Source organism: Drosophila miranda, chromosome 2, assembly GCF_003369915.1.
Source record: "Drosophila miranda strain MSH22 chromosome 2, D.miranda_PacBio2.1, whole genome shotgun sequence".
In the NCBI taxonomy this organism is placed as follows: Eukaryota; Metazoa; Arthropoda; class Insecta; order Diptera; family Drosophilidae; genus Drosophila; species Drosophila miranda.
In genome coordinates, this window is record NC_046675.1 from 26,499,014 (window position 1) to 26,511,499 (window position 12,486).

Here is a 12,486-nt window from a genome sequence, read left to right on the forward strand (position 1 = left end):
TTCCTCGTTTTTGATATGCCGTCGAATATTACTAGCTAGATGGATCTCAGAGCCCTGCCCACATAATCATATCTAATTAATTAACCTAATTTCTTGACAGGTTTATTTTAAATACTTGCTTTTATTTGATTCCTTTCTATATCCCTTGTTCTTAAATATACCTTTGAAAATTAAATTTAATAGATTGATGATATATGATAAAATATGCCATTATATACCGATATACCGTAAATATACCAACGGTTCAATTTTGACCTTAAAAAATACCGAAAACTATAAAAAACACCCTAAAGGGACACCCTGGATATATGGTCTGATCATCAGAAATATAACGAAAATACGACGCAACTTTTAAAATACACAGATGAAAAATACGAACTTATCCCACTTAACCCCCTTCTATTTAAACAGGTCAACAGCTTGAGTTAAACCGCGAAAAACAATACTGGTTTAACTAACGATTCTATAGTTTATACTGTCAGAACGTTGGAAACTGCTCTACATGGAAACTACACAGATGTATTGGCAACATGTAAAATAGTTGGAATTTTATTTCATTTACATGAATCTCAATCGAGTCAGTAAAAGTAGCGAATACAATATTAATTATTATAGAAACTGTTCAAAATTGTACTGAAATTAATTGTAAATTACAAATTCTTGTTTCCCTAGTCGCACAAAAAGAAGTTGTTTCTCAATGCTGCTGTTACAGCGAATACTAGTCTTTTCACTCTTCATGCTATTACTTCCACAGGCTTTACAACGAAATATTAACAATTACACACAAATCGAACATGTGGAAGATTTTTTTGTATTTTCTATTGAGTAAAATATTTGAAATCATTGCTATTTTTCAGCTAATTACTGGACAAATCAGTGTTCTTAAAAATATATTCATTTTAAGTCGGAAAAACATATCATCAAACATAAATACGTTAAATTAAATATTGTATATTTGATTAAATTTATATGTTCATATATTATTTACAAAACCATTATTTCAACAAAAACACTCAATACTGACACATTGGTATCATTTTGCTATTTGTTTCTCTTCTAATATACACAAATCTTGTTGTTGAAACGGCTCGATCGATGTTTATGAAATTTTTTTTTTTGTACATATGTATATGTATGTATATACTAATTAGTAGGTATAAGAAAAGGTAGTAAAGTGTTTTATGAGTTCTTAAAAGTAGGCTTAGACCCTTCGACGCTCATTTAACAATGACCCCATATTCGCATGCAGCAATATTAATACTTGCAGCGCCTTCCTCAATATCTACCGCATACTTAAATCGCCAGTCGCAGATTATTTAGTTTGGGCCGGATTTTGGGAATATGACAATGGAATTGAATAAAAAGACCATCAATACTCGCACGTGAATAGATATAGCTGGTAAACTTGCTCAGCTAGGCCGTTCTAATGTTTTAATTTAATAGCTTTTTTAAAACCTCAAGCTTCTCCCTTTCTATTCCTTCCAAAGCTTTGAAATGGCTGCTTCGCTGCTCTTTCATTTCTTTCAAAGTTTCAGCCACCGAATTCAAAGTTTCTGCTTGTCGTTTCTGCCAGTCGCAGATTATTTAGTTTGGGCCGGACCTCGGGAAGATGACAATGGAATTGAATAAGAAGACCATCAATACTCGCAATAGAGATAGCTGGTACACTTGCTCAGCTAGGCCGTCCTAATGTTTTAATTTAATAGCTTTTTTAAAACCTCAAGCTTCTCCCTTTCTATTTCTTCCAAAGCTTTGAAATGGCTGCTTTGCTGCTCTTTCATTTCTTTCAAAGTTTCAGCCACCGAATTCAAAGTTTCTGCTTGTAGAGAGCAGAGATTCTCCAAATTCAAAGGTGGAGCAGACGGGCGAGCACGTTTCGCTCTGGGCTCTGCTTCAGCTTCCGATTCCTCACCAAACCGGGTCGTCGATATTGGAGACAATGGCGATTCCTCTAATTGGCCTACCTCTTGCTTTATAGGTGTTCCAAAATCGAAACCTCCTCCTACTCCATTCACCATCGCAAAAAGGCCGCACAAGGAAGCAATCTCCTCCTCGATTGGCTGGATAGCCACCAGGGAGTATGGCTCGCCGCCAGCACTCTCGACCTCCTGCTTGTTTCGGACCAGTTTCTTGCGTACCACAATTTTCCAGTCAGACCATACCTTTAAAAATAAACTAATTTCAATAAAATACTCCAGGTAAACGTGTAAAACTTGCCTTCTTCCACCCTGATGGATCCTTAGTTGGGGGTCCTTCTGCATTTAATGCTTTTGTCAGCTTTGACCATTTGGCATCTGTTGCTGCGCGGTCTCCTTTGACGAAACCCCTGGCGATCTCCGGGTTGTCTTTCATAAACTCCACCATTATATCGTCTTGAATAGAAGTCTTATGCTTGCCCCTACAAATAATTAAGTGTTGAATTCCTTACACTTTTATAAAATACTTACATATTGATTCAATTGGTTTTAGTATATCTGTCAGCTGTAGCTCAAAGTATTTTATTTTACTGGATTTTATTTTATTGTTGACTATGACTTTTATAAAAATACATTTTCACTTTAATGTACCAAAACTTTCCATTTTGAAGCGATTTACATGTTATATTTTGATTAATTTAAATAATCAGCTGAGAAAAAACCATTTCAGTACACAAATTGCATGGTGTGTGACCTAAAGAGGGGTGCCCTTTAGCAGACCAGTACTTGGATCCGAAAAATACCGATTAATACTGGAAAAGCAGCCGATGGTATTGCCTGGGCACGAGCGAAATATTTTTATATTCTATCACTAACCATACAGTATATATATATACTGTGTATACATATATATATATATATATAGTATATAATATATGGTTAGTGATTCTATCTTTCGTCGACGAAGAAGAACGGCAGGCATTTGTAACAAATGAAAGGAAGCCGGCTAGAAAGATGCAATAAAGAAAAAAATTAAAATTTTGCGAACTTTCAATACAATCAGACGTGTTTGGTAAAGACATTTTTTTATACGCTAATTGGTTTCTACAACGTTTAATAATTTTTTCCCTAATTTTAATTGGTTTTACAGTCAAGAAACCAATCAACCATTTTTGCATACGATCAATGTCTTTTTTACACCGTTTTTTACACGGTTTTGAAATAACACGGTTTGAAAACCAAAAAATTTAATTTTTGTACACGTTTTTATTCCATTTAACACGGTTTAAAATAACAACACAAATAGATAGAAACACACACAGCTCACAAACAGCTAGAAACCAAACGAAAACAAGAAAGAGCAAAAAGCGAATAAGTACATATGTATGTATTTGTTTTTCTCTTTTGCGTATACATACATGCAAGCAAATTTACTGGTCAGAGCAATTGTAGATAGCAAAAATTTAGGGGAATTCCCTTTTTGTGGAAATTTAAGGGGATTACATTTTTACAATAGAAATGTGCTAGTATTTTGTCAACAATCAATGCAATCAGACGTGTTTGGTAAAGACATTTTTTTATACGCTAATTTGTTTCTCCAAGGTTTCCTATTTTTCCCTAATTTTAATATGCTTTAGAGTCAAGGAACCAATCAACCCTTTTTGCATACGATCAATGTCTTTTTTTCCGCAGTTTTTTCTGAAACCAATCTACCGTGTAAAAACAGATTTAGGTGTACTAGCCCATTCCCACTAGCCATAACACATTTCAGGGATGGTGCCGTTCCAAAAATTTCTCAGTGCACAATCCGTATGGGATGTTATGTTCCTAGTCCGCACTTTTTTATGCGATCATTACCCGATAATTTTTAAATGCAACAATAAGTGGCAATACAAATAGTTAGCGCTTAGATATGTTTTAAATCGTACAAGAGCAAGAGCAAAAGAGCTGCAGCAATTTTCAAGGGAGTCCAACAAGGAACGTTATACATACATATAGTACATATGCACGAATTTACTATACTCATTTTAACTTGTGAAATTTCACACCTTACACCAAAACTTTGTTATTGTTATTATCATCAGCAATTTTTGGATGGTGCCAGGGAATCTGAGTTTCACATCCGGCTTGTTCTATACTTAAAATCTCATTCACAAGAAGCACGCGAGGATCGAAATTAACTACGTGGACTTGACTCACAGAGAAAATGGTAGACACGGACACAAGTACATGTCGCATTCTAGTACGAGCCAGATATTTAATATTTAACTCATCCGAAAGTGCAGATCGGTGCAATGGACAAAGATGGTCCATATTTTCGTTCTCTTAAATTCAATCATTAGTCAGATGGTATATAACGGTTGGTGTTGCTGTGAGAAATGTGAGACAGAGACATATGTATGTATGTTGCGGAATACAAAATAGCAGCGAAAAAATGGAAACAGATACAATATTCAGAAATTCTAATAAAATTGGTTATTAAATGGAAAGGGGATAAAGGAAGTGGAAGAATTTACATTAGAACCAAACGAATTAGAACGACCGCTAGGGTCGTGCTCTTTTTCTATGTTTTTCCAATCTCTTATGACAAGTGCGAGCAACTGAGAAAGATCATAAAAGACAGAGACAGGGAGCATGCGGCAATCATCGGCTTACGTATAATTATTTTTTATAAGTTATGTTAATCATAAGCTGACTGACTACAGGCTTATCAACTAAGAGCCGCGGTCCTTGCCGCTTGCTTTTTTTTTAACTGCCAAAATGTAGTCCATGTAGTCATTGACTTCCATGATTAAAGTTGTGCAAAAGAGTTGAATTGTTTAATGTTTAGCTATGATCAATTAAATTGATTATTCATGCTTCTCCACATTTTCGTTTAAGTTTCATTCATTGAATCCTATTCTTAAGGGCTGTTTTAAAATCAAGAATCTTAATGTGACGGTCTTGTCTTATGTGCAAAAATAGGTATATTTCGTACCCGAAAGAATGTCACCGTAGAGCCACTCAACAATGTGACATAAGAAATTTTCAAATTACCAAATGCCAGATGATGCCAAACAATCAGGGGGGGGAAAAAAACTCCATTATTGCTGCTAATTTTACTCGTACATGTTGACCGAATGGTGAACCAGAAGCTGGCATTGTAAACTGATTGCCAATCGTGATGGTTTCCAAGTCACAGGGGAGAAAAAAGACATGACTAAGGACATTACTCTGACCCGATGGGGCTGATTATTGGCTCAAATAGCAACTTTGGGGTCCAACCCACAGCCACAGCAACACTAATAATACTGATGAGGTCAGTGGATTCAACCTCACCAGAGAGAAGTTTGTGGAGAAAGAGTACTTAATGGCAGATTCTACGGGTTTTAAGAGAATGGATTTTAACGAGACGCAGCCTACTCTCATAAGAATGGTCTCAATTCAGTACGTGGAGAGCAAAGATAAGTAATAACTTTTAAACAGACTTAAGAATATCTTCATATTTCTGGTAATTTCTGGCACATGAGAAACATAAAGTAATTCAGTGGTATAAATATCAGAAAATTCTTTAAACCTTCTTTTGATAAAACCAAGAATTCCTTTGGTTTTATATGAAATAGCGGATATATGGGAATTACAACATAAATTAGGTACAAACATAAGGCCCAAGTTATGAACTTGTACAGTCGTTGTTTCCTATTTTTAATTGATACTATTAATTATTAATTAATGGTTCGTTAAATGTATAGAGCCGATTGGACAAGAAGTAAAGCCTTTCTGGGTAAAAATTGTAGAGAGCCAAAGTAGTGCTCCCATCCTCTTGCCGTTCCCACTACCTGAGTTGTGAGCTGGTGCTGGACTGGACCTTCCACCTGAACATTATAGTCCTGAAGCTCCTGGAGCAGGCATCCACCTGTTTTGGCAATGGAACCAGCGTGGAGAACAGTCGGAGAGGGGAAGGAAACGCAGCTCCGTGAAGTTCACGCTTCCGCTTTAGTACGATATCTCAGGAGCCTGCAAACAAAATTGTGTTGCTCTAGCTAATAAAGTATCCGAGAACTTTGCGTTTAGCAAGACTGACGGACATACATGGCTATATCGGCGCAGCTATTCATGCTGATCAAGAATATACGTATTTACATCTATACAAATCTGATATACCACTATACTCATTGAGTACCAAATATCGAAATATAAATTGTTCCGCATGAAAGAGTCAATAAATGTAGATAATCATAGTCCACTTTGCTTCAATTACTTCCGGAGAACATCGATTACGGAAAACTATTTTATTTATAGAAAATTCTTTTTACTTATAGAATAGAAAGGTTGTAGTTCTAAAATAATTGTTGGATTAATACTGAAAGACTTCTTTAAATTCAGATTTAAGTTTGATGCTGGTTTCAGTCCGAAAGGAACACAGATGATCAGCATGAACTACATCCCAATGGTTCTTGGCGAAACATATTTTATTTTACCGAAAGTATAAGCCGTAGCTATTTTCCTTTCGTTTCATTCACCGATCAGTCGAAAAAACACGGGTTTTCCATACATATTTTGATAAATCGGTACAACAATTTTTACTGTTTTATGTATCTGCTGATTTTCAAGGATCGTCTGCATGTAACTTCCACTATTTGCTCTTCAGGAGGTCCTCTAAGAACGTAAAACTAATGTTCGTATCAAACTGGAGCTTCTTATCGAAGATCCACTGCATCGACAACATATAATCCCCTGTAGGTAAGGGCAGACGCAGTAGCTCGGGTCTTAGATAAAAATCTGTAATAATCTGTGGACCCTGTATTGGAGTTTTAGAGTTTGAACTTTCGAGAAATACGCATATTCTCTTACCACGTAGGGGCATGTGTGATTAATGTTAGTATATGGTTTGAAGAGCCCATAGACTATCAATAGCAAGGGGGTATTTCGCCTGCGCAAATGCAGACAGGCATCACATGTTACATCGAAAAGCCAAGGCTTATAGCCATTTGCCTTTTTGAAAACCCGCATATGAATTTTAATATCGTTGGCCGGATGTAATATCGTCCCATTCATATTGAAAAACACTTTGCTTCGACTGACAGCCTTCAGACGACAGTTGTGGAACACGAACCAGGATTGGTTGTAACTTTCACACACGGCATTCGTAAACTTGAAGATGACAGCATCCTGAAAACTTGGTTCACTATTGTCCACTTGATTAGTATTATACATATATTTACGTTAATAGTGATGCTGAATGCTAGGAATAATCCGATGACCGCACAGATAATCAGCTGAAAACGCATAGTTCCTGCCTTGGGGGAATAATAACTTTGCAATGACACCAACGTGTTATTTTATGCTATGTCCATTTCCGCTTGATGGGGTATAATTGCTTTAATAACTTTAAACACTGATTTAAAACTAATAAACTAGAATTATAGAAATATCCGATCTTCTGCACAACCCATTCTTGGTCTAAATTCACTTTAGTGGATCCTCCACGAATGTAAAACTAATGTTCGTATCAAATTGTGGCTTCTTATCGAAGTACCACTTAATCGTCAATAAATAATCCCCCGTTGGACCGTACATAAAAATCGTTGACAATCTGTGGACACTTTAATACAAATATGAGATGTTTAAGTTTTCGACGTATGGACATTTGTGATTACTATTCGTAAACTCTTTGAACAGCCTATAGACTATATTAGAAATGGGTAGATTTCGCTTTCGAAAATACAGACAGGTATCAAATCTAGCTTAGAAAACTCATGGCTTATATTCTGTTTTTTTTTTTTAAATAGATTTTGGTTAGATGCAATACGGCCATAAAACGACGGTTGTGGAACGCGAACCGTGATTTTTTATAGCTCTCGCAGACGAAGTTTGTAAACTTGAATCTACACGGATCTATTATACCCCTAACCTCTCTGAGTATTGGGTATACAAAAATATCTTTTGCCGCATGAAAGAGTCAATAAAATGTTGATGATCATGTTTCATTTTGCTTAAATTACTTCCGGAGAACATCGAACACGAGATGTATCTCATTTATAGTAAAGTTGTATCGAGGCGTAATAGGTCAAATAGGTCAAAACGAAAGGTTGTAGCTCTAAAATAATTTGGATTAATACTGAAAGACTTGTTTGCGTTCAGATTTAAATTTGATGCTTGGAACAAATACTGACAGACATCATAGTTAAGGTTGATTAACCGGGGATTATATCTATTTGCCCTTTTGAACGTCTGGCCATTAATAGACATATTGTAGTCCTGATTTAATATCGTCCCATTCATACTGAGCACCATTTTCGTTCCACTGACGGCCTTCAGACGACAGTTGTGGATGATATTGAATGTTAGAAATAATCCGATGCCCATACAGATCATCAGCTGGCACCGCATTGTTTCTGCTCTTGATGATAATAGTTGAAAAAGACCAACGTGTTAATTTATGCTAGGTCCATTACAGCAGGATAGAGTTTAACATCGATTGTATGGGGCGGGTAAAAAGAGACTGACTGGGAGAGCGAATGTAACCAATGAAAAGAGGAAGAAGGGATAGAGGGAATGCAATTTTGACTGCGGAAAGGAGTTGGTCGGAGACAGATCCTAGACAATGAAGAGGAGAACAGGATCCTTTTGGAAAGCGAATCGGCACCATGTCGGATAAGATCACGTAATGGCTTTTCAGCTGACAATGAGATTCTGCTCTCCAAAGGCAGCCATTACATCACCATTTCGCGTCATAATAGTTGCCTTTTAAACAAACAATAAAAAAATAAAAATAAATTGCATTTTAAAAATATATTGAATTAGTTTTTCCTTTTAGTTCCTTTTTTAGTATCAGTAGATCCTCCACGTAGGCAAAACCAATATTCGTATCGAATTGTGGTCTATTATAAAAGAACCACTGCATCGAAAACATATTATCTCCGGTTGGAAGGGGCAGTCGCAGTGGATTTGTGGACCCTATGGAGGGTCAGACTTGACACAGATTTCAATCTAAGAATATTGAAATTCCACTTACCACAAACGGACATGTATGATTGATGTTGGAAAATTCCTTGAAAAGATTGTAGACTTTAGTTATAAACGGATTATAGGTCTTTCGCAAAAATCGGCACACATCGACGGTTCCTTCCAGAATACACGGCTTAAAGCCGCTTCCTTTTTTGAAAATCTGGGCATGATACATTATTTACCGAATGTGGCCTTCAGACGACAGTTGTGGAACACGAACCAGGATTGATTGTAGCTTTCGCAGACGAAGTTCGTAAACTTGAAGATGACGCCATCTTGGCTCCATATGGCTCACTATTGTCCCCTTTATTATTAGTTGAAATAATTATGATATTGAGTGTTAGAAATAATCTGATGCCCATACAGATCATCAGCTGGCACCGCATTGTTCCTGCTCTTGATGATAATAGTTGATAATAGTTGAAAAAGACCAACGTGTTAATTTATGCACCACCTCATCGTCATCAAATAATCCCCAGTTGGAAAGGGAAGACGCAACAGCTCGTGTCTCAGATAAGAATTCTTGACAATTTGAATTGAATTCAATTTCATTGAAGTTGGAAAAAGTCCTAGAAAACCTCTGGACCCTTCTGTGGAATTTTGGAAGTTACTGATTCAAAATAAGGTTGAACAAAAAGTTATAAAGGCCATTAAAAAAGCTATACAGCCACATGTTTCCTAATAGATCTTTAATACACATATAATAATCGACTTATCTAACAGAACACGGATTTCCATTCAAATTTCGGTATACTATCATGCAATTATTTGGCTATTTGCACTGACTCGCATTTTTAAAATAGAGAGATACGCATATATTTCATAAATATAGTGTTGTTGATGCGAAGCCAACAGTACGTCTAACCACCAACTAACATATGTCGTTCCTATGAAGCCGAAGTGTGAATCGGGATCGAGTCTAGCCCGCAAAACTATGTGGCGGTTCGTTTGTTTATGCCCGAAACTCAAAATGAGTGTATTCGATTTTTGGTGAAAATGGTGTGTAACGTCAAGAAGGACGCGTTTCCAACCCGTTTCCAAGAGATCAGCATAAATAGCCGAGTCGATAGAGCCATGTCCGTCTGTCTGTGTGTCCGTCTGTCCTTCCGTCCGTCCCTATGAGCGATATGTGTGATATATCACTGTTACAGGTGTATATCAAAACAAAGAACAAAAATCTGTGGCGTCCACAATTATAAAGATACGAGAAAAACAAAAACGTAGAATCGTAGAGAATGACCATATCTACCAGATTGCAGTCTTGATAAGATCGGACTATTATTATAGCCAAAAGTAAGAAATCCCTTTCCGGTAGCTACGCAGTGCCCGACGACACGTTCTGACTGATTTTTTGTCTGTCTCAAACGCACTTTTTGGCGTTCAATGTTAGCACCGTCTGCCGGAGGAGAGCCATTCTGACTAAGTAGCAACTCACAACGTTCCCCTCATTTTGTATGAGACTTGCCAAGGATCTTTGTTTATTAAACTTGATTTTTTGTTGTTAAATTTCAAAATTTCCCCCGGCACAACCTTCAAAAGGTACAAATAAAACCATATGCAGTTTATTGACGTTCATTGAATTTTATTGAAATTTTGCGAGTTAATACAAAACCGAAAATATAAATAATTGCAATTAACATTAAAAACGCCCGCTCACCGTTACAATGCCACTGAAAACATGTTTTAATACTATGGTTAACTGATTTCACAATTACTAGAAGAGAGTGTCTCGGTTCCTGTCTACAAAAATGTAAAACTATATAGTCACATTTAAAATTGCATAAATTCTAGACAAGTTTAGATGTTTTAGTATGTCGTAAATATTTGTTTGTTTTGAAGAAATCCTCATGCATAAAATGGTTTTGTATTTCTTAATTCTTCCTCTGTTTTTATTTTTTATTTTTTACGTTGTTGTAATAATTTGGAATTATGCTTTATATGTTTTAAATTTTTTATTGCATTTTATGTAATTAAATATATATAACGTACATCACAGCAAAACTTTATAATTTTTTTTTCTTGTTTTCTTTGTATTTTTTGTTTGTTTTTTGTTTTTTTTTTTATACTATAAATATATTTGTATGATAAGCTTTTGATTTTTGTTAAGTGTTTGGAAAACAATAAACCAGAAAGAGTTTGAAGAAAACTATGTGATGGAAACACGTAGTTAGTGTTGTTAGAGAAAAGTCGGACATATAGAAATAACTGAAGAGCGAAATTGAATCCGGGTAGAAAGAAAATATCCATTTCCTTTCAGTTTCTGTTTCTGCGTAGCTTGGTTGATTGAATTTTTATTATATCATATGTATACTCGTAAGTAAGTATGTCAGTGCACGTACAAAAGGTATTCAATTCATGTATATATATATATATATATCTATATATACTCTATATATAATTATTTCATTTTATCATAACATTCCGTTATTGTGACGAAAAATAAAGATTTTTACTTGGTTTTTTTGCTTTTGGTTTTTGTTTTTTTCCTTCCATTGATGTTCCTACTAATAAAATTCTAGAAAAGCACAACACCTTTACAATGGTCTTTTGGAAATACCATTCATATAGATTAAAAATAAATACATACACATTTTACATATACAAATACTAGGTATCAAGATTTCAGTAATGCATAGCGTTTATAAGGATTGAGAAATTTCCTTTGGGGTTGGGGCAAGGTTTGGACTGGAGTGATCGGCCCCGAAGTGCTGGAGTTGTTTTCGGAATCGGAATAGAAATCGCAATCGCATTCGCAATCGCTGGCTGCAAGCAACATACAAATAACGAAGAAGGCTACACTGACGTTATGTACTTGTATGTTTGTATGTATGTATATCCATTCTCACAAAAAATCAAGGCTATTCATATTCATATGTGTACACAATACTATATATACTCGTATATGCTATAAAAAGTTGAGTTAGTTTCAATGGTTTTAATACGAATGGAGGGCAGGAATCATTTCAATTTACTTGTTATTCTTGTTCTTTTGTTTTCCTCGTTTGGTTTTATGTTTAGCTATCATGTTGATTGGTTATGTACCATATAATATATGTATGCATGTGTATATGTGTATATATGTGTATATCGATCGATCGATAGATAGATAATTATTGTATCGTACTTGTACATGTATATTGGTAAAAATTGTTTTTGTGTTTACAAATCGTTCTCCGGCTTACAGTTTACAGTTAACAGTTAACAGTTTTCAGTTTACAGTTAACAGGCTAGTGCGCGTAGTTTGCTTGAATCGTATATCAATTTCAGAAGGAAACTCTCTATACTATATAGTAACTACATACATAATCGTATATGTAATGGTTGTTTATAATTATACGACAATCGTACCTATGCATCTGATGCTCGGCTCAGCTTGGTTACGTTACGTTGCTGTTGCAATAATTTAAATATTCCCTTTTCTAATAGACAAGTCACATTGATTCAAGGAGGTTTAGGTGTAGAGCTACAGACGTTACAGTTTAAAGGCAAAAGTATTTACTACGGAAGTGTTTGGGTCAGTAGGAGAAGTCCAAGTCTGGATACCGATTACAATAATTGTGTAGTTCTCTTAGTAATTGCA

At 35.5% G+C, this 12,486-nt stretch overlaps 2 protein-coding genes across 2 annotated transcripts; both read right to left on the reverse strand.

Annotated features, from left to right (window-relative positions):
- Positions 1 to 931: 931 nt before the first annotated feature.
- Positions 932 to 2,676, reverse strand: LOC108157170. Its single transcript, XM_017289089.2, has 3 exons — positions 2,448 to 2,676; positions 2,218 to 2,398; positions 932 to 2,162 (listed from the first exon to the last, which is right to left on the reverse strand). Coding segments are annotated over exons 1-3 (651 nt in total). The 5' UTR covers positions 2,450 to 2,676; the 3' UTR covers positions 932 to 1,694.
- Positions 2,677 to 6,531: 3,855 nt separating this feature from the next.
- Positions 6,532 to 7,196, reverse strand: LOC108153868. Its single transcript, XM_017283966.2, has 3 exons — positions 7,121 to 7,196; positions 6,750 to 7,067; positions 6,532 to 6,696 (listed from the first exon to the last, which is right to left on the reverse strand). The coding sequence occupies exons 1-3, from the start codon at positions 7,184 to 7,186 to the stop codon at positions 6,532 to 6,534; spliced, it is 549 nt and encodes a 182-aa protein (XP_017139455.1). The 5' UTR covers positions 7,187 to 7,196.
- Positions 7,197 to 12,486: the final 5,290 nt, after the last annotated feature.

What these genes read in the sequence shown, in the direction of transcription:
- LOC108157170 (XM_017289089.2), bottom strand. An exon ending in ATCCATCAGGGTGGAAGAAG is followed by an intron (nt 2,163 to 2,217) that starts GCAAGTTTTACA and finishes TTATTTTTAAAG; the next exon opens with GTATGGTCTGACTGGAAAAT.
- LOC108153868 (XM_017283966.2), bottom strand. Translation starts at nt 7,186, where the DNA reads ATGCGTTTTCAGCTGATTATCTGTGCGGTCATCGGATTATTCCTAGCA. An exon ending in CATTCAGCATCACTATTAAC is followed by an intron (nt 7,068 to 7,120) that starts GTAAATATATGT and finishes CCAAGTTTTCAG; the next exon opens with GATGCTGTCATCTTCAAGTT. An exon ending in ATCACACATGCCCCTACGTG is followed by an intron (nt 6,697 to 6,749) that starts GTAAGAGAATAT and finishes ACTCCAATACAG; the next exon opens with GGTCCACAGATTATTACAGA.